This window comes from Cervus canadensis, chromosome 2 (assembly GCF_019320065.1).
Source record: "Cervus canadensis isolate Bull #8, Minnesota chromosome 2, ASM1932006v1, whole genome shotgun sequence".
Taxonomy (NCBI): domain Eukaryota; kingdom Metazoa; phylum Chordata; class Mammalia; order Artiodactyla; family Cervidae; genus Cervus; species Cervus canadensis.
The window spans coordinates 55,249,353-55,270,626 of NC_057387.1; the positions used below are offsets into that span (position 1 = coordinate 55,249,353).

Consider the following 21,274-nt stretch of genomic DNA (forward strand, 5'->3'; position numbering starts at 1 on the left):
TGTTCACAAATGCCTCTTATACTATCATAGAGTTAAAACATAGAGGCAGTTTTTCAGTGAAGTTAACTTTAAATTCTATGTACCAGAAAAGGTAGATGATAGCCCCATCCCTGAGGCCATTCTTCTATTTTTTCTTTATTGTGATGTAAGAAAAAGAACAAGTGGTAAAAAAATGGGAAGCAGTTACAAATGTCTATCAGTAGAGAGTCGATAAATAGATTTTGGCATTCTTCATGCAATGGAATACTATATAATGGTTAAAATTAATGAACTAATTTACATGTATCATCATAAGTCTCCAAAGCATAACATAAAGAGCATGACATGAGGTATTTAGAGTATGATAACATTGAAATAGTTGTTCCTATCACACAAAATATTGCTTATAGATATGTTTATATATGTATTAAAAATGTAAAACCATAAATGGCAAAAATAGATACCCAACCTCAGGATAGTAATTACCTCTCTTAAGGAGAAGGGAATTGGATCAAGGAACAGTGAAGAGACTCATCAACTACATTTATAATCGTACATTTCTTATAAGAAAGTATCTCAAGCATATAAGTATGGCAACATGCAAGTTGGTTGACTATGTGTATGTTGAGTGTTTTTATTGTCTTTTTGTTTTTAAGCTAAATACACTTTTCAGATTTGTTCATGTTTGAACTTGGGCCAAATATAGATAAGAGGCATAATTTAGCAATATATAATAAAATAGTAATGAATGATTCACATATAGCCACAACAAGTTAACTACAGCTAATAAAATTATTTACAAGGACTTTTCTGTCTTTGTTTTTGGAATGTTAAGTACTCTCTGAGGGTATCTGGGGTCCACTGAATGTTAAGAAAGGCGAATCGTTCTTGAAATTACTCAAGCAATGATTGAGGTAATTATGATTTATAATTCCAAAACATGACAAGCTGGTAATCTTTTCTCTTCCCTCTGTAACTTAAATGTATTTAGAAGGAAACCATATCATGCATTAAGATTAAAAAATTACTTCATACTAAGAAATGTGGTGTCTCTTGGCCTCTTGATACTGAAACTATACTTACCTATTTCACAGATAACAAAAACCAGCAACTGTTGTGTTTGTGTTCAGGCTTTTTTGGTTTTTTTTAAGTTTTCTCCTCTGAGATTTTAGATATCCAACCTTTAAATCAGTAAGGGCTGCTTTACAGCTTAAATCTATCCAAAAAAAATTAAATTTAACATGATTGCTTCTTGTATAAGTGGCACTATCAAGCATCATCAATATATTTTTCTCTATTTTTCTCCCAAAACTATCTTGTTACTAAAGAAAGCATCCATAAGCAAATCTGTGATAACTTACATTAATAGAAGGATTTTTACTTAATTTTATGTTAGTCTTCACACAAAAAATTGACGAAGTCATATAAATGTTTGGTGGGAGATATTCTACCAGATTGCATTAAAAAAATTATTTTAGATTTTGGGACCATGCTGCTAAGGGATGGATTTATAGGCGATGTTGACCATCGCTTGTACATACAGCCAGCAATAAACTTGCCAGTGGGTTGTTAGAAATTTATTTGCTAAGAAAGGAAAACAGGTATAAAATAATCATGTAGTGAAGACATTTACATTTCTGTAATGGATTGAATATTTTGAACATTAAATTTTTTTAAAAAGGAGTGGTCTCTAGTGTCACCAAATTTAGATGTATTAGATAGAGCATATGGCCATTTTTCTAAAAACCACGCATTTAGTGAATTGTTACAGTTGACTCTGTGTCAAGCCGAAGTTTAGACTGACAGTGAATGGGCTAACTCAGAGTGCCTTCTCCTTAGCAACCAACGTGTTGTCTCCTGTTTTGCTCCTGAATGCACGTACTCATGGCTCAGAAGTGTATCTGCAGCCAGCTGGTCTCAACTGGACAGTACTTCATTCACCTCATTTCCAGACTAGTCAGGCAGAGACATCAGCTTTTTATTTTTAGTCATGAGGAAATTTATTTGTAAACTTCAACTAGCAGCTCACTGATCTCAGAAACCCCTGAACTATGAGAAATTGCCTTTTAATTCAAGAATGCGAAGTCCTTGGAATTTCTGTTCTGCTTAATATTTTTTCCTCTTAAAACCTCTTGCAAGTATATTGTTTAAAATACATAGCCTCTAACATTCTAGAAAAGAGAAAATAGCTTTTAGTAGAAAAAAAAATATGTTAAACTCTAAGAATGCTTTTAGAATTATTATCCAAAAACAAAAATTTAGGAAGTTAGTTGTATGTTTAGATTTCTGTTGTCTGCCTTGATCCCCCACATGATTATTTTCTCTCTTAGAAAACAACAGTTTTGTTGGCATGTGAAGCTTCAGTTTCCTCAGAGTCAAGCTGTGTATGTAGAAAAAAGGTACAGTATCACCACTATCTATCCAGAACTTACTTGTTTCATTATGTCTCCATATTTAAAATAAACTGTTAAAATATGATGTGATGTCAATGATGTGATGTGATGTCAGTAGTAGAATGGATAACTAAGTATGGGCTATTCATACAATGAAATGCTACACACCACTGAATGTAAATCAACTACAATTACACATATCAACATGGATGAACCTCAAAAGTCATGTCAAGTGAGAAAACCAAGTTAAGGAAGAATATAGAGTATGAATTTTGTATGTAAATATGGAAAAAAATAAAAGTATACTTTTTAGGAATACCTATAGTAGTGGTAGAACTCTGAGGGAAGTGATTAGCACAGAAATCATAATAGTGTTTACTTCAACAGGGGGACAGATGTTAAGGGGGCAGCATAGGGAGAATCAGGAGGGCTGAATCAAGAGGAAAAATCTTCAACCAGGTGATTACACAGGAAATGAAAAATAATCCCAAATTCTACTATGATAAAATTACTGCTATTAACATCACAATGTGTCCTCAGAAAATACATTATTTTGGACATGAATAATATGTATACTGATAATTGGAATTAATTCACGTAACAGTTGTTTATCCTACTTTTTTCATATTATGAACATTTTCAGATACCATTTAAAAATTTGAATGGCAGTATACTATTTGATTCCTTGGGTTAAGAAAATTTTAAAGTTGCCTTTTAAATAATATCTTTAGCATATATTCATACTATGCATAAATGTCCTCTCTTTGTAATTGCCATATGAATTTTAGGGAAGAACTTTCTTATTTAAGGTTGCCTAACTAACGACAGGGAAAGGACTTCTATTTTACAGGTAGGGATATGTAGCACAGTAATGTATATGAATATGTATGAGCTTTTTTCCTAAGTAATTTTTGCTTAAAAGGATGTTATATTTTGCCAAGACTAGAATAAAAGGTCAGTGTTCAGTTATTTCTCTAAAGCCACAATATTTAATAATTCTAAATTAACACCTTTAGTAGAAAATTATAAATAATAAATTTTGTTTTTGTTTTTGTTGGGAAGAGTACCAGATGATAAAACTCTTAATGAAATCCTAAGACCTTACATTGATCCTGAAAAGTCTGATCCTGTAATTCGTCAAAGGTATGTTTCAAAAATCTTGTAACTTTCTGAAATTATTCTACATAATGAGGTGTGTATTATGTGCATATTTATTAAATAAAGCCATATTTTTATTAGAATGTGATATTTTCATACAGTTTACTTTCTGTCCCATTTCCTTGGGGTGTACTCAAGGCTTTGTCAGTCAGAGGTGATGTTTTGGGTGAGAATTTTGGTTATGGTCATAATAACAGTACTTAACACTTTGTATTAATTCATTTAATCCTCACAGTAACCCTTTAAAGTAGATTATTGCCATTATTTCCATTTTACAGGTGGAGAAGCTGAGCCTTACAGTGGCTAGGTGACCTCATAGAGCTAATAATTAGGGAAACTAGGTTTCAAATTCGGGTGGCCTGGATTCAGAGTCTGTACTCTTACCCCTTAAACTAAACTGCCTTTCAAAGTTGAACTCAAAACTCTGAAAATTAGAGTTTCCATGTAGTTAAAGACAGGAAATCCTGTTTCAGCCAAGTCTTCATAAAACTAAGTAATGTAGTTCTGCCTCCTGTCCAGAAATAGATGGACAAAAATGGTTAACATAGCATAGTGGAAAGATTCAGTTATGAATATCTGCTTTAGAATAGCTAATTCTGTCCCTTATTAGCTATGTGATCAGGAGCCAACTTACTTACCTAACTTCTGGGCCTTAATTTTTTCCATCAGTAAAATGAGAAGGATGATGTTTACTAGATAGAGTTGTTATGAAGCTTTTAAAAAATTACGTATATAAGGTTCCTGGTACAGAGTCTTACACATAGTAGTCGGCACTGAAAGAAGGAAACTGTTAGTATGGGAATGTGTTTCTCAGCAGGAGTTTCTTTTCACCAGGTGATACCTGCTTAAGATAGTAATGCTTGGTTTGTTTTAAATTTTAAATTGGGTGAATTCTAAAGCATCTGATTCAGTTCTAGTTAAATCTCATCTTCTAATTTTCATAAAAAATGTTGTCTAGACTCAAACCCGACCTGTCGCACACCACACTGTGTCTTTGGGACCACTACCGTGTTTCTTTTCCTCTTACTGTAGTCGCTGTTGTTTAGTCATTCAGCTCATGTCTGACTCTGCGATCCCATGGGCTGTAGCCCCCCAGACTCCTGTGTTTGTGGGATTTCCCAGGCAAGAATACTGAAGTGGGTTGCCATTTCCTGCTCCAGGGGTTCTTCCCAACCCAGGGATCAAACCCTCATCTGCTTAGCAGGCAGATTCTTTACCACTGAACCACCAAGGAAGCCTTTCCTCTTACTACAAATAATCTAATTGTTATCACTGGTCATATATTTAACAAGAAGGCAAAATACCTGTCATCAAATTGGATACTTTTTTTAAAAAATAAATAAATTAGCAAGATTAATCTGTACAGAGAGAAGATAGGTAATTTTTTTACATTTAGATTGTTGGTTAGAAAGTATCTTTAACACTTTTTCTATACTAGGATAGGTAAATTTTAAGGATTATAATTAGCTATTCATAGATGCTTAGTTTTCCATAGACACAGTTTTAAAATACACTAAAAAAAAAATAAAATGAAATACACTAAAAAGCAGTTTTACTTCCTTTAATATGACATTTTTATTTCAGGTTGAAAGCCTACATTTGCTCTCAGACTGGGATCCGAATTTTAATGAAGGTAGAAAATATACAGCAAAATTTAGTAAGGTAAAGTTGCTTCTCTTTCCATTTCTTTAAATGTTTTCTAATTCTGTAATACAACTAAGTAGCTTGCTTAGTGGAAGTGGCTAGTTATTTTACTAATTATCTGGCTGTCAGAAGAGCCTAGGCTTTTAAAAATGACCTTCAAATTAAAATTTTTAGATAATCACACATCATACTATAAGATAAATGCAATTGAAAAATCACCCTGGTTAGAATATTTTAAAATAGCATCATGTGCAACTGAAAGGTTTTAAAATTCCATCGTATTTCAAGCAGGTGTGTGTATGTATGTGTATATAGGTGTCTGTACAGGTGTATGTGCATGCATCCTCAGTCATGTCCAGCTGTTGTACAACTCTATGAACTGTAGCCCATCAGGCTCCTCTGTTCACGGAATTTCCTAGGCAAGAATACTGGAGTAGGTTGCCATTTCCTACTCTGAAGGGATCTTCCTGACCTAGAGGTCAAACCCAAGTCACTTGCATCTCCTGCATTGAAGCAGATTCTTTACTACTGAGGCACCAAGGAAGCCTATTCTGTACAACAGAGTTCCAATGTTCCAGGTTTTGCTTTAGGAATAAAGAAATTCGTTTGATAAACTGACCATTGAATATATCACAGTGGAAAGAGCTCTACACAGAACGTGAAGAAAGCAGGCTCTAACAAGCCTTGTGACGTGAGGGTTTTGGTAGCAGTAGGTTCCCTGTCCCTCCTTTAATGGGTTGATGAGGCAGACAATGTTGACAGATCTTTGAGAGTCCCTGCAGTGTGTCCTTAATAAGTGCCAGTTACGTGTGCATTACACTAAATTACAGAACACGCATCTTTTTAGATCTGTGATGCTTTCCCCCTTTCGTTTCACTAGCAAAACTACTAGATCCACTTCAGACTAAATATGATTGGTCTCATCTGCTTGTGTAGCTTAGAGATTTAAGCATCCAAGCCGTGAAAACAAAGCTGGGTTTGAATCCCGGCTCAGTCTGCTGCTGATTACATTAATGTGAGTAAATTACGTAGCCTAACTGCCTTAGTTTCCTCGTCTCTAAACTGGGGGGTAATAATAATCAGGTTGTCATGAGAGATTGAGATCAATATTTAGCACATGGTAAGTGCATGCTTTTATTATTACTATTGTTACTATTGCTGTTATTACTACTATTACAACAGATAAATGGATTCTTACAAAACATCTTCCAAAATTCCTTGAATTCCTTACCTATTATAAAAGGTAAGGTAAATGTAAGATACTGCATAGTTTAAAGTTTATAATGTAGGATAGACTGCTTAGGCCCAGATAGTGTTCATTTTTGACTTGGAAATACGTACTGTAAATCTGTGAAGAGAGAATGAGAATGGTGATCTCAGCTTGTCCTCGAGGACAGAGTTTTCTCGGAGAGTGACAGAAATGCCTGGAGCATGACACAACCCGGAGGGAAACAGTTGGTAAAACCTTTTCAGGAAGTTGCATAGAAAGAAATCCGAACATAGCAAGACAGGAGGATACAAGTGAGATTGGTAGATAGTATTTTAACAAAGGACCAAAGAGGATAAACCTTCACCAAATAAGGTCAAAGGACTATACTTCAGTGAAGATCAGATGACCTAATTCTAGACACTCAACTTCTCTGGGCTCCATTTCCCTATAAGAGCCTTTATTTTCTCTTATATTATGGCTTTCCTTCTTTAGAAACCTAAGAAGGACTTCAGTTGGGCCTTGGATTAACCTTTTTAATCCGCAGAGGGGAGACAATGGTAGAATAATAAAGTAAAAGTTGAGTGCTATTGACTTTAAGGAATACCTAGAATACTAAACCCAAGTCAAACTGAGTAACATGAGAAGTATTCTGACTTTCCCTTATCTATGTGGGAAAACATGTCCTCCAGATTTCCCCATTTGAGTTGTTTACTTAAACTCAATGATATATGAAAATGCCATCAAAGAAGAGGAAGCAGTAGCTTACAACCAAGGTCTAAGAATTTTGTTTTTAAAAATTGCCATGCTGCATAGCTTTGATTAGTGATGTTTTTCACTTTAAGGCAGTAATAATGTTAGAAACTCTAAGTGAGATACCCTTTATCCTGAAGGTGGACCTATGTTGGGCTAAGGTACATCCTTATATCTCTGACTGTTAAGTCAGCTTTAATTATAGTTATCCTAATTTCCACAAAACTCCCCGGTTTTATTTCTAATCATGAATAATGAAATTTGATACTATGGAGATACATTTAGAAGTAGATTTTTTTTAATTAAAGATTTTTAAACCTGTGATCATCAGATTATACATTCATAGATAGGCTAAGATGAGAGTTTACATTTCATTGTGTACTTAATAACAGTTACACCATTAAAGGAAAGTACATTCAGAGAACATCTAAGTAAGATTATTATAGGTTATAAAATGCAGGCTTCTAATTTAAGATAAGGAGGATTTTATTATTTCCTGAAAAGTACTTAGAAGGTTGAAACGTATTTTCCTTGTGACTTTCTGATTTTAAGTATATTATACGATTTATTGCACTCTAGTAACTTCAGAGTAGTCTTTTGACCAAATACTTGGTATTGGTGATTTCCACTGGTTGTGTGTTTTCATTCTTGGAGGGTTTATGACAATTGTCCCATTACATAACTGATCAGCTAGAGAAATCTTAAGTTTTCCTGTGCTTTAGCTTTACTTTATTCAACTTCTATGTTTAGATTTAGGTGATCATAGAATGTGTATCTCACCCTAAGGAATTTGTTGCTCTTTAGGTGTTTTCTTTCCAGAATACACAGGACTGAATTTGTATCTTCTTATAAAAGTAAATGGGCTTCCCTTGTAGCTCAGCTGGTAAAGAATCCACCTAACCTGAGTTCGATCTCTGGGTTGGGAAGATCCCCTGGAGAAGAAAAAGGCTACCCACTCCAGTATTCTGGCCTAGAGAATTTCATGGACTATGTATAGTCCATAAGGTGGCAAAGAGTCGGGCATGACTGAGCGACTTTCACTCGCTCACTCACTGTAAATGTATGTCGGCTTAAGTAAATCCATTCATTCATTCAGCAGACACTTAGTGAGTACCCACTGTGGTCCAGGTGTTGTAGATATTAGACTGATAGCAGGAAAGAAAACTGTTCTTGACTCTGTGGAGCTCACATTCCCAGTGGAGGAGAATTCATGTAAGATACCCTCTTGCACATCATTTCTCACCATGTTTCTGTTTTCAGAGAGTAAATGGGTGTTTTGAAGCAGAAAAGGCTATGACAGTAATACCAGGCACCATCAGAGGCACCCATTATATTGCTGCTAACTTATTGACAAAATAAGTTAGAGTACTCCCAGCTTTGATGTTGTTTGTTCAGTTGTAATTTTTCAAATCTATTAAATTTTAGACCTATATTTTACTATTTACTTTCCATAAAGAATCTTTTCCATAAAGAAATTCAGATGCATTTTCTATTGTTTTATGTTTACTTTGTTGCTGCTTTGATGTTTATATAAGATCCTGATTTTGACAACAATGTGGTTTAAACTGTTGTGGGATGAATTCTTTCCAGATTTACTCAAAAGCCATTAATTAAGCACATTTACTCTCCTTGGCCTATAAAGTTAAAAAATTGGGGTTTATATAAGACGGTAGGGTACAGTTTTGTTGTAATGAAGAAAACAGACATGAAGCCAAGTTGACTGGGGTGCCTGGTGTGGACCTGTCTTCTGAGAGATGGAGATAAGGTCTAGAGAGGGTTAAGGCACATTGAGTTTCACGTTAGCAGTGTCATCGTTTTCTCAGTCATTACTTTCAAAAAGAATGGCCTTTCTATGTTAATCCCTTATTACTAAGCACCCTATTTCTGTATCCTTTGAGCCTCAAAAGCTTCTCATAGATTGCTACATTCCTGTCTTATATTTATCTCAATGAAACATCCCATATGGTGATGAACTCCCTTTTGAAAACAGTGACTGCTATATGCATCTTCATTTTTATATTCCTCACAGTGCTGAGTCAGTGACTTTCCCATAGTAGGAATTCAGTCTTAACTCTTTTAATAAGTAGTGCAGTGGTGGTTTAGTTGCTAAGTTGTGTCTGATTCTTGTGGCCCCAGGGACTGTAGCCTGCCAGACTCCTCTGTCCATGGGATTCTCCGGGCAAGAATACTGGAGTGGGTTGCCATTTCCTTCTCCAGGGATCTTCCTGACCCAGGAATCGAACCCAGGTCTCCTGCATTGCAGGCAGATTCTTTACCAACTGAGCCATGAGGGACGACCCAATAAGTAGTGTACTAATTCACTTAAATATATGTGTGCCTGCTATGTGCTAGGTGTTGATACCACTTTAAAGCAGGGTTCGGACAGCTTTTTTGCGAGTGGCCAGACAGTACAGTTGCAATTGTCAGGCTGCCACGGAAGCACATAAACAGCTATAGACAATACATAAATGAGTGGGTATGACTATAAGACCTTATTTACAAAAACAGACAATGGACAGGATTTGGCCTGCTGACTGTATTTGCCAATTCCTGCATGCTTCAAATCTCAGTTCTCTAAACTGAGAGAGAAAGAGAGATTATTAAAACAACTGCCAAGTATAATGTAATGTTTCTTAAGAAAAAGCAATTGTTCAGAGAACATGCTTTTTGATATGTAACCTTGACCTGAAGTATCAATAGGTTAAGATTGATCAAGTCTTTATTTTTCATTTATTCAGTTAATATTCTTTGAGTCCCTTCCATATGCCAGCACAATGCTAAGCCCTAGGAACACATAGACATCTAAAAGACTAGCCCTCAATATGCTCACAGTGAGGAATGGAGATAGGTATGTGGTAAATGTTATAATACATATGTATTTATAATACGGCATAGCAGAAAACATGGGCATCTTTGCATGTCAGTTTTTGATGGGTGCACAGACCAGTTGTCTTTACTCTACTTCCAAAAATTGACACATAGAGCCAGGAGTTGAGACTTTAAACCCAGGCCAAATTAAAATATTATCTAAGCTTTGATTTCATGAACGTCACAGAAGACGTTATTACTCTTGTGGGGACTGCCTGTTGTACTAGCACAGATTCTATTAGTTGTTTCCTACTATGCTGGTTGCTGGTTGTCGTTAATGATTTTGGAACACTTTTTTCTTTTTTTTTTAAGCAAAAAAGCAACCAGCGAAAGAATGAGCTATTTCTCTTGGATGATTTTATTTCCATGTTGAGAGGATGTTTTTTAAATAAAAAACTAAAGTTACTTTACTTTCTTTGGATCTGTAACTTGAAATATTTAAAAATCATTTACTGTGAAGTTAAGAGGTAAGATATTTTTTCCTATGCCCTTTTAGGGAAATTGGTTTTGCCTCCATAAAGGCCTCAAGCGAGACCCTCCTGACTTCTTTTTGATTTTCACTAACACCCACCCAGCAGCAAGCAAAGACAACCCCCACCCCCACCCCCACCCCCGCTTCTACCTTAAACCAGAGTGACCCTCCAGCTCAGGTTACTTGCTCAGATTCTGACTTCCTGGACTCTGAATTCTGCCTGCAAGGCACCACCTCTCAGACTTTGTTGATTCTGAGAGCCTGGTCTCTTGCCTGTGTCACCACCTCCAGGTGTCCTTGCTTTTCACCTCGCCCAGACACCTACTGGCTGATTTTGCTCCCTTAGCAAAAGCATCTCTCCAATTGATTATTTAACCTGTGTTTCTTTTCTCAGAACATTGCTTCTCAGATTTTGGTGTCCATCATAATTATCTAGGACGGATGAAAATGTTGATTTTCAGCCCACCTTCAGAGTTTTGGGTTTAGTCAATCTTACGCAGAACCTGCATTTTTTAGTCTCTGCCTCGTAAGGGACCCTGATAGAAGTTATTCCTGGAACCACACTTAGAAACACTGCCCAGAATGGTAAACTCCTTGAGGACATTTTTAAACCCCATACACGTGTCTAACGTGTTTTCTGTATAAGAAGTATTTGATAGATGTTTATGCAGTTGAGTTGTTGAAGTTGTGTGTAGAAATGTGTAACATTAGGATGAATTTTTGAAGTCAGATTTCTACATCTTTAAAGATAGGGTCTGTACATTTTGCCTAATCGAACTAGTAGTAGGAAACTAAATCTTATTTCAGGCTTACAGAGAATGATTGAAAAGTATGCTTTGAAGATATTCTAAGTAAAAAAATTATAATATACATGTTAAAAGTTAAGATTTTTAAAAAAATATCCTGCCATTAAGGAACTGAAGACCTTGGAACTTAAGATTATTTTGATAATAATGGTATAGAATTAAGTATATATCAGAGAACATTAAAGGTATTCCAGGATTTCTAAGAACAGCATTAACTACTTTCAGATGCTTTGTCTTATGTAAATAGCCAGAGACCGGTTTTGCTTTTTAGTTAGATCCCTTGAAAATAACTGTGATGAAGGAAGGGTTAGTGACTAACAGCAGTGTGCTCTCTAGATGAGAGAGCACAAAACTTCCTTTTGTTTCCCTTTTGGAATTTAATTGTAGTAATGAATTCTGCAGAGATAAATGGGGGGAAATCACTTAATCTAAGAATCAGTTGTAAACAACCTTGCAGGTTAGTAGAAGATGCCATCATCAGCACTCACTCATCTCATTAAGAGATGCCTTCCCAGTAAAACTGTACTTTAAATGTTTGTAATATGTTTTTGTTTTGATCAGTTTTGTAATAATAATAATTAAAATTATTCTATCCAGAAGAAATTTTAACATTTAAAGCCTTAAGTTCATAGATAATAAAATGAAATTCTTACCTAACATACACATTTTTGTTATAGGGAAGTATAACTGGGTGATAAGTAAAAGGTTTTCAAACATGAATGTATTTAGGATAAAATTCTGTAGAAAACTGAAATGGAAAGACAATCAAGGAGAAAGGGGAAACCATATAAGATTTCTAACTATTAATGAAGAACTTGTTCAAACAGTTTTTAAGTTGGTGATACTGGTACCATTCCCATTTTATTTAAATTCCAGTGAATTTACTTAAGAGTGATATAACATTTTCATTTTAAATTATCAGTATTTGCACTGCACTACAAATTGTGTTCTTTATAATCTGTTTAAACTTGTGAATAAAGATTTTTAAATGAAATTTTAGATGTCTGTTTTAAAATGTACAAAAGTATCTTTGTTTTCTAAAGTTATTTTAGGTTATGATAAGCAGAAAAGTGTGAAGAATGTGCATAAGTTTTCCCAAATGGAGACATACACAAATGTTTGCTGCAAGGGTGTTTAAAATCAGAGTTAAATCTAAAGGCTGATGGATGTCTTTATGGACCATAATAAGTATTAATGACACCCTCTTATTGAGTGCCTCCTACTGTTTTTTAAGTACTTTGTTAAGCATTTTATAGACATTATAATTATGTTACACAGTATATACCTTGGGCTTCCCTGGTGGCTCAGTGGTAGAGAATCCACCTGTACTGCAGGAGATGAGAATTCGATCCCTGGTCCAGAAGTTCTCCTGGAGAAGGAAATGCCTACCCACTCCAGTTTTCTTGCCTTGGAAATCCCACGGACAGAGGAGCCTGGTGGGCTACAGTTCATGGGGTCAAAAAGAGTCAGATAGGACTTACCGACTAAACACCAACATTATACATCATAAATATGTTTCATTACCCAGAAAGCCCAGACTGCAGATTTGTAACCACTAATTAGTGAAACCTAGATCCAAACATAGGCACACCTGCTTCCAAAGCCTTGGTATGGTCTTTTCAATATAACACATGGCTCTCAGCGCCATAAATGATCAGAGTACACGTTTTTGGAAGATGTAGAACTCAACCCCAGTTCTTTGTTATCCATTGCTGAGATTATTGATTATTTTCCAAAGTGAGAATCATGAGCAGGATGAGTTCGTGCTCAAAATGGTCTTAACCGTTGGCCACATTTTGGATCTGGACTCTAGAAAAGAGGAAGCAAGGGATCACTTCAGAACTAGAAAATGTTAGAATAAACCTGAAGAATGTCTGCACACATAAAAAAATATGTAGCACAGGTTGCTAAATACTTTCATCATCTCACAACACATCCAGTGATGAAATGGGTTTCATGTGTGGCATTCTGCTTGAGGCAGTTTTATGATAAGAATTGTAAACGTAGCCTTAGAGAAGTTAACTCTTACTTAGCTCCAGGGAAGCTGAAACTCAGCTGAATGGATGAGTGGTTGAAGTTTCAGCTGCTGTGAACTTGTGACTTTTAATTTGAGAGACTGTACAGAAAAGTAGATCCAAAATGATATGACAGTCAAAGTCTTAACAGATGACAAGCCTACAGTTTCCATAGTAATGATCTCATTTCAACCATGTACTATTTTGATTATTGATTAAGAGGATTATGTAAAACATAAAAAGTTTTCTCTAAAAACTTGGAAAATAAATTTTAACTCTCAGCTTGATGTTAATCCACTAATTTTATCCATTCTAGTTATGCAAGTTACATAATAACTTGCATCAAGTTTTATATACTCTGCAGAGAGAATAATGACATATTGAAATTTCTAGGTGACTCATTTTAGCCAAAGTACCTCATCTCCTTTTCAACCAGACTTCTCACTGAAATTTATAAGTACCAAAACCGTTTGAATTCTGTGTGTGTTCCCATGTTCTCTATTAATACCTTGTACATGCAATTTCTTCCTAGAAAGCCTTCATCTTTTCATCTCTAGTGAATACCTAATAGTTCACCATTGTAATCCCAGTTCTTGAAACAGCATATGGTACATGGTAGACCTTAGTAAGTATGTGTTGAGTGAGGAATAACCAAACAGGCAAATAATTCTATGGTGTAGTTAATTCATGAACTACTTAACATTTAAATAAGTTATTTGGAGGAACATGATCATATTTTCCAAAGTGATACTTCCTAATGAAGACTGAAGGTGTATCAGACTCTTGCATTTAGTCTAGCACCAGAAGAAAGATATGCTTTGTTAACAGGAGAAAGGCTAATTAAAATTCCCTGTGTTAATTAGGAGAAAATCCATGCAAGGGGAAGGATTTTTAAGAATGAATTAAAGAGGGAAGGAGCTCGGGTTAGCAAATGAAGTGCCTAGGTCCTACAGGCACCTCTACAGCCTGAAAGAACATTTGGAGGTGAATAAGGGATAAGAGAGAAGGTTTATTAGGTATCTACTTAGGTTTAGATTTCTATCATGACACGTGTCCCAATGAAATGTGATAGCTTTTTTCTTTAATTGGCACTTCCAATCAACTGTAGGGTTCATTTCTGTGAACTTCCATTACCTAGGAGACTATCTTTATCTTAGTGTTAGTCACTCAGTCATATCTGACTCTGCGACCCCAGTGGACTGTAGCCCTCGAGGTTCCTCTGTCCATGGGATTTCCCAGGCAAGAATACTGCAGTGGGTTGCCATTTCCTTCTCCGGGGGATCTTCTCAACCGAGGGTTTGAACCTGGGTCTCCTCAAATAAGTATTTGAGGAATTGATTGGTGAATGAATGCTAGGGACTGTTTACAACATTTTCATGTTCATTAATTCTAATGAAGCATGTACTGTATCTCTATAAGATAGGGATCGTGGGCTCTGAGAAATTGAGTTACCCGAAGAAACCAAATTACAGTTACAAAGCCAGGATTTGGACTCAGGTCTTTTTGTCTACAGGATTTATACTTTTTTCTACTAACTTGTCCATCATATAAACAATGAACATAATTCCTGAAAAGTATGTTATTTTCCTGCTAAAGGTGCAAAACTACCTTTGAAGTGCAAAGTCTTATTACTGATAATAGTTTGGCAAGTTACATTTTAGAAACATTTTCACCTATTACATTTAATCTTTACAAGCCTGCTGATGAGCTAGAAAACTTTTACAAGCTAGATAACTTCCATCATTATACTGATGAGGAAAATTGAATACCCTTGAGAAATCAGAGCATGTAAGGACCTGTGATAAGATTGGAACCCTAAGCCTTCTGGATTTACAAGTAATTGAGCTTACTACTAATGGCATCTAGAATAAGAGCCTTGTAAAGCCCTCTTTAAAGAATGTTTTAAAATGTGTAGTTGGACAGTTTATTTCACTACATCCCATAGCTTTCATGTCATCAATAGACTGGGATCATCTACCTGTGCGTTTCTGAGCTGTAGAGCTTTCTGAATGGAGGCAGGTGTCTGTACTGCCCCACTCATGACCAGTGCTCCATGACAAGCATGTGGAGTCCTCATTTACACATTTACGTAAATTACATAAAAGTCCCAAAACAAGGTGCAGCAAACTACTAGTTCAACTACTGTTATATTTTTAATATGAAAACTAAGTGAAATTAGATAAGAAGAAAATTTGACTTAGGCAAAATCTGTTTCTAATGTGACGTGGACAATTTGAGTTGCAAAAATTGTCACACGGGAGTATCATTTGGAGATATTTTAACTAATGCCTTTTTCTTTTAAACAGAAGAGTTTAAAAAAAAAAAAACTGACCCCTGTATTTAGTTTGGTTTTACATGTGTTAGTTTGGTTTTGCATGTGTTAGTTTGAATTTATGTATCCTTTTCTCCCCTGTTCTGGTTCTTCATTACCAATCTGGTTTCTTTCTTCCTTTTCATTTGGATTTTAAAAGCTAGTTTGTTCACTTAATCTGTTCTCTTTCTGCTCTATTGAAATAAGTGTAGTACTTTAAAATTACTTATTTTAAAGGAATTTGATAAGTATGAATCTAAAACATTTAGTTTATACTTGATTAACTTTACTGAATTCAGTTTATACCAAGATAAGTCATACTTGAAAAACATTTGCCTATCAGATAACAATAAACTGATTTATGTTAAGGCTAAGCTTTTTTAAACACCGAGATTCAGCTGTGTACAGTTTGCACTTTTAACCTAGAAACCTAAATTAAGAAATAAATACACACAACTATGAAGAATATAGGTGAAGTGCTGCCTTTCGTAGATGAATATCAAAAAACTTGCACAGTTTTAGAGCTGAAGGGATCTTGGTGATCACCTCATCCAATGACCTTATTTTGTAGTGGAAAAATTCTGTGACCTCGGGATTGCTATTAAACTGTTAAATTTGTAGAATATTCGATTTTAGTTCACCTGTTTTTTTAAGGGGGTAAAAGGGAAGATGGTCTAAGGGTCGTCAGTGGTTAGATAGGAAATAGAGTGGTTTGTGATTCCTCTCTTTTTTTTTTAAATCTCTTGTTTCCTTTTGAGTTATGGGAAGTTTAAAAAATCCTAAATTGCTAATAAAGAGAGAAGGAAGTTCAAGAACTTGGCCAGTTTCTTTGAAAGTTGGTAACAGAGCTAAGCTTAAAAGCATACCCTTGAACATCAATCCTCTTCTACATATATGATATCAATCACCCTAATACCTGTTTAGCCTCCTGAGCTGTGCTGCCCTTGCGATGCCCTGGTGAAGGTGCCTGGAGCTGGGTCGGCTAGTGAGCCTGTGAGAGTAATAAGCAAGTGAAATAACAAGAGGAAATGTCTAAGAGAGTCCCTAAGGGGAAAAGAAAAGACAAATGTTGGTATGTAAATTCTTTCAAACCCAAGTGGTTTGTCTTGTGGTAGTAGAACCCTTTACTAATGGGAACACCAGAGTTCGTGAAAATTTCAAAAAAAGATGAAGCTTTCACTTAGGATTCAGTGACTTAATGGCTTGCAAAGGAGCTGACTCCTAAAGGTTTTGGGCAGTGCTAAGCTAGACTCTACAGCTTGCCTCACGATAATGGAAACAGAAGCATTCAAAGTAGTTATAGCCTCTTGGAAGTAAATGTAATACAAAATAATGATTTGAAAGTTGTGAGGAAGGCTGTGAGGCTACATTTAAAAATGCAGAACACATAAAAAGTAAGTGTTTCAGTGCTACATAAGTGCCATTCTTCGTTATTGAAAATGTTCACTGTTTTGAACTAAAGTTTCTGTAAGAATGAATTGTTATTTTAGGTAAATACAACTGTAAAAGTGTTCACAGATTAAGTAAATGAGTTAACAATTTCTGTGTTTTATCATTTAGCCCTTGTAATAATTCTCTGAAGTGGTACGGTTATTATCTCCACATCCGAGCATGGAATAGGAATTAGAGAAGTAACTTGTCAAGAAACAGACCAGTAAGAGATGGAGCCAGGACTTTGAGTGTTAAGACTCCAAACCCAAGCAACCAGCAAAAGTCACTGCCTCCTTTAACTAAACCCCATGTCCACAAAATGTTACCACATTTATGTTCAATAGCCTTTCTTTATAAAACAGTTTACATAATTTACTTCCTAATTACTGGCAAATATTAATGGTAGACTAAGAGTAACCACTAGTAAGAAAAATCAAAGAAATTCAGAATTTCAGTGAAGTCTGACCTCTTTTAAGTGACAGACTGGAAAACAGTTCTCCAAGCTTATTGACACTCGATAGCAATATTGCTATGATAAGTTTGCAACATCTTTTAGTAAGCACTAAGTAAAATTCAGTGATTCTAATTAAAACCACACAACATACCAGGTTTATTTTAATAGTTTCACTTTGGAAATCTAGAGAAGCTTAACGAAGATGTAATATTTTACAAAGAAAATACCTAAAACATTAGATATGAACTGAAAATTCTTTACCAAAAATAATTAAATATGTAGAAAACATTCCCTTATTTGGAAAATGTCTCTTAATAGAAACCTATGATTCATTTAAAATGTACAGAAGATAAGTTGCTACAAGTGTTTGTAGGATGCCACTTGAAAAGTTCCTATTTGAAACTTCAAGTCTTACTTTCTCCTAAGAAAAATTGAATTACATCCATTTTATATTTTACTTTATAAAAGTTAATTGTATACTTCTATATCTAATTCAATCTCTCTTTTTTGTATAATCACTGTTAACTTTTAAAAAAAATACGGCTTGTTTCAAATGGAAATAACGTGTAAAAGATGTGAAGCATTTATTCCTTGAAGGCTGGAACCACTTTTAAAGTATCATAAACACGTCTGTATTACATTACACAGGGAAAAGAATGTATGCGTTCTGTGGCCTATGGGCATGAGGGTGACTAGTTTAGGAAAACTGAGTGTTTTGCATTTCAGGTTTCTTTCCAACATAAAAAATATTCTGATTCTCAAGTGAAGAATTTAATTGTGGTCATGCAAACATAAGTAAAGTTTTGGGTTTACACTTGTTTTCTCACTTGTCACTCATTTCTTAAAAAGAAATCAGTTTTTGTAGTGGGCTCAGCTTTGCATTTTGTGAAGAAATTCTGTTTTCCCTCATTGAAAAACTATTGCATGGGACAGAGTTAGCCTACAGAGGAATCACTACACCAAGAGTTCTTAGTAAATGTGCTGCATGTCTCAGTCAGCTGCAAAGTGTGGTGCAAATAGTTTGTTGCTAACTAAGAAATACCAAAATTTGAATGTTTTACTCTTAAAATTACAGCAGATTCAAATGTATCTCAGTGGCAGCCTCACTGTTGATCACTGGTATTTCAGTGTCAACTGAAAAAAAATTGTTTTTAAATAATGACTTGAGAATTTCATACTTTAAAGAATATTAACATCTAATTTCCTGTGACACATTTATTGGCTTATGTCATAGTGAAAGTAAAAGTTGCTCAGTCATGTCTGACTCTGCGACCCCATGGACTATACAATCCATGGAATTCTCCAGGCCAGAATACTGGAGTGGGTAGCCTTTCCCTTCTCTAGGGGATCTTCCCAACCCAGGAATTGAACCCGCATCTCCCGCATTGCAGGCGGATTCTTTACCAGCTGAGCCATGAGGGAAGCCTAAGAATACTAGAAATACTAGAGTGGGTAGCCTATCCCTTCTCCAGTGGCTCTTCGCAACCCAGGAATTGAACCGGGTTCTCCTGTATCACAGGCAGATTCTTTACCAACTGAGCTATCAGGAAAGCCCAAAAAATGCAAGTCACTCAGTCGTGTCCAACTCTTTATAGATAAACTCCATATTTCTTATATTTTGTGCTTTTACCTCATTCATAAACTCAAACTTGTTTTTTTTTTTTTAATTTCAAAATAAAGGAAAGCCAGATTTAATTATATGGTAATATAAATTTTGGAAAATATGATTTAGAATTAAATTTTTACAGAAGTATTTTATAGCCAGTTATTTTACTGCCATATATTACTGTAAACTATCAGGGCTAGTTGTTTGGTTTTCTTTTAAGGCTCAAACTAAATATATTTGAGGAATTTGAATTTTTAGCTAGTCAGTATTTTATCCAAGAAAAATTCAGGACACATCAAATATAGATATTATATAAAAGCCTTTATCCCTTAAGATGAAAATGAATAACTTATTCTAGAGCTTTCCTAGTGTCAAATTATTTGATATGCTTTTGATTTACTTTGGGACATCATAATAATAGCTCTTTTACCAAATTTTCTTAGCAGTGGTAAACTTACTATATTATAAGGAAACAGCTATTGAATCATTGTCGTCTCCATTTAAAATTTTTTAATATCAGGGACTCATATTTTGTTTATGAGTAACTTCAAATAAAAGGGTGTTTTTATTTTTGTTTTGCCTTTTTTCTAAAAGATATTATGAGCTGGATCCTGACAAAAGTCTCCTTGACAATTTGAGGGGCAAAGTGATCATTGAGTACCCAACATTACATGTGGTATTAAAAGAATACAGTAATGACATGAAAGTTCTTCACCAAGGTGAGTGTAAATTTCTTCCTGGTAACTTTTAAATAACTGGTGAAATTGAAACAGTTACATGATTGTCTTTACGTATTTTCTCACTGTATTTACACACATAACTGAATTTCCTCTGTAACTACAGATGATGCTATAAAGAAAAATATAATTGAGCTGTTGCTTCAGTCCTGTTTGAGAGCCTGTAAGCTTTTATCAACTTAAAATGAATGAATCACTGAATGTCTGCCTATAAAAAGATGTCCTTTCCCTCTTTGGAGTTTTTTGTATTTTGTGTTTTTCTAAGGTAATAATCTTTAAGTAACAGTCTGTCTAAGATCAGATAAATTTATTCCCTAGTTAAAACTCCTTAGAGATTCCTAAAATGAGAGATCACAAAACATTTTTAGTATTCTATACTTTTCCCTCTTTGGTGAGTAGTGAAGTTGGGAGGAAGTACCAAAACTGGAAATGGTATGTGTAAAATGTAAGTATATAAGGTGGCTTATCCGTATTTGCAGTTACTATTGAAACTAATTATGTAGCTGAATGTAAATTCTAGAAGATGAATAAAATTTAAAAATTCTAAAAAGAAAACGAAGTTACTTACCTTAACTCAGAACCACTAGATAGCATTTTAAGCTAAGAATTATAGGTACAGGCCAGGTCTCATTGTAACTCCAGAGAACCATAAAATCCTTGGATTGGAAATATATGGTTCAGGTTTTATTGTTATACCAGCATTATAGACTCTTAATGGGCAATAACCTTTGTTGTAAGGTCTTCTCTGTATGTGTGTATGTTATCTTTTTTTCTTTGTGAAAGTTAATAGAAAAAAATTTTTTAAACTAGCCAAATTTTGTCAGTGCCACAATTTGAAGTCAAATTTTTAATTGGCAAACATGAAGTTTCTAATAATCAATTAGCTCTCTAAATCTTTAGGTTAATTCTTGACTTTATGTTTTGTTTTGTTTACAATTTGAGAGCATCCATTTTTATTTTTTTCAAATTAAATTAGAAATTTCAATACTAAATGGCCAGTTTCACTTTTTTTTTTTTTAAACTGTGTAAAACCTTTCTTTTTCCTTAATATAATTCACATAGCTCTCTCTAAATGTTGGTTTCAGGGAAAGTTGTTTAGTAATACGGGTTACTAGCCAGAGCAAACATTGTCTGTGTAAATAAACAGAGCACACACAGCTCCTCTTTCACCTTCTTTAGGAATGCACATTGAAGTAAGGCTTCCTGTCACGAAGCAAAGAGAAAAGGCTACTTTTGTAGTGTACTTGGAACCTTATGAAGTAAAATTTGGTATTTTTTGGTGGTTGTTCGATATTTGACTTATTTACATGAACCTTAAGTGACTTGCGCTTTCAGTATAGAGGATCATTCAGAGCTGCTGTAGCAGAGAACTGAAGAGGACCTGACCACATCAGTGTCACATCATGAATACATGCGCTCTAAAAACAATGCCAGGTCTTC

The 21,274-nt window shown here is 34.9% G+C and overlaps 1 protein-coding gene across 3 annotated transcripts in view; it reads left to right on the forward strand.

Annotated features, from left to right (window-relative positions):
- ZNHIT6 (zinc finger HIT-type containing 6) overlaps window positions 1–21,274 on the forward strand; it is a 95,813-nt gene that overhangs the window by 34,860 nt on the left and 39,679 nt on the right. For all 3 annotated transcript variants that reach the window (XR_006268096.1, XR_006268097.1, XM_043460786.1), the window contains exons 6-9: window positions 2,310–2,378; window positions 3,435–3,515; window positions 5,115–5,192; window positions 19,692–19,816. Coding sequence is in view for 1 of the 3 variants with exons in the window: in XM_043460786.1 (XP_043316721.1) it covers window positions 2,310–2,378; window positions 3,435–3,515; window positions 5,115–5,192; window positions 19,692–19,816 (353 nt within the window). In the remaining 2 variants the exon portion in view is untranslated. The remainder of the gene's footprint in view (window positions 1–2,309; window positions 2,379–3,434; window positions 3,516–5,114; window positions 5,193–19,691; window positions 19,817–21,274) is intronic.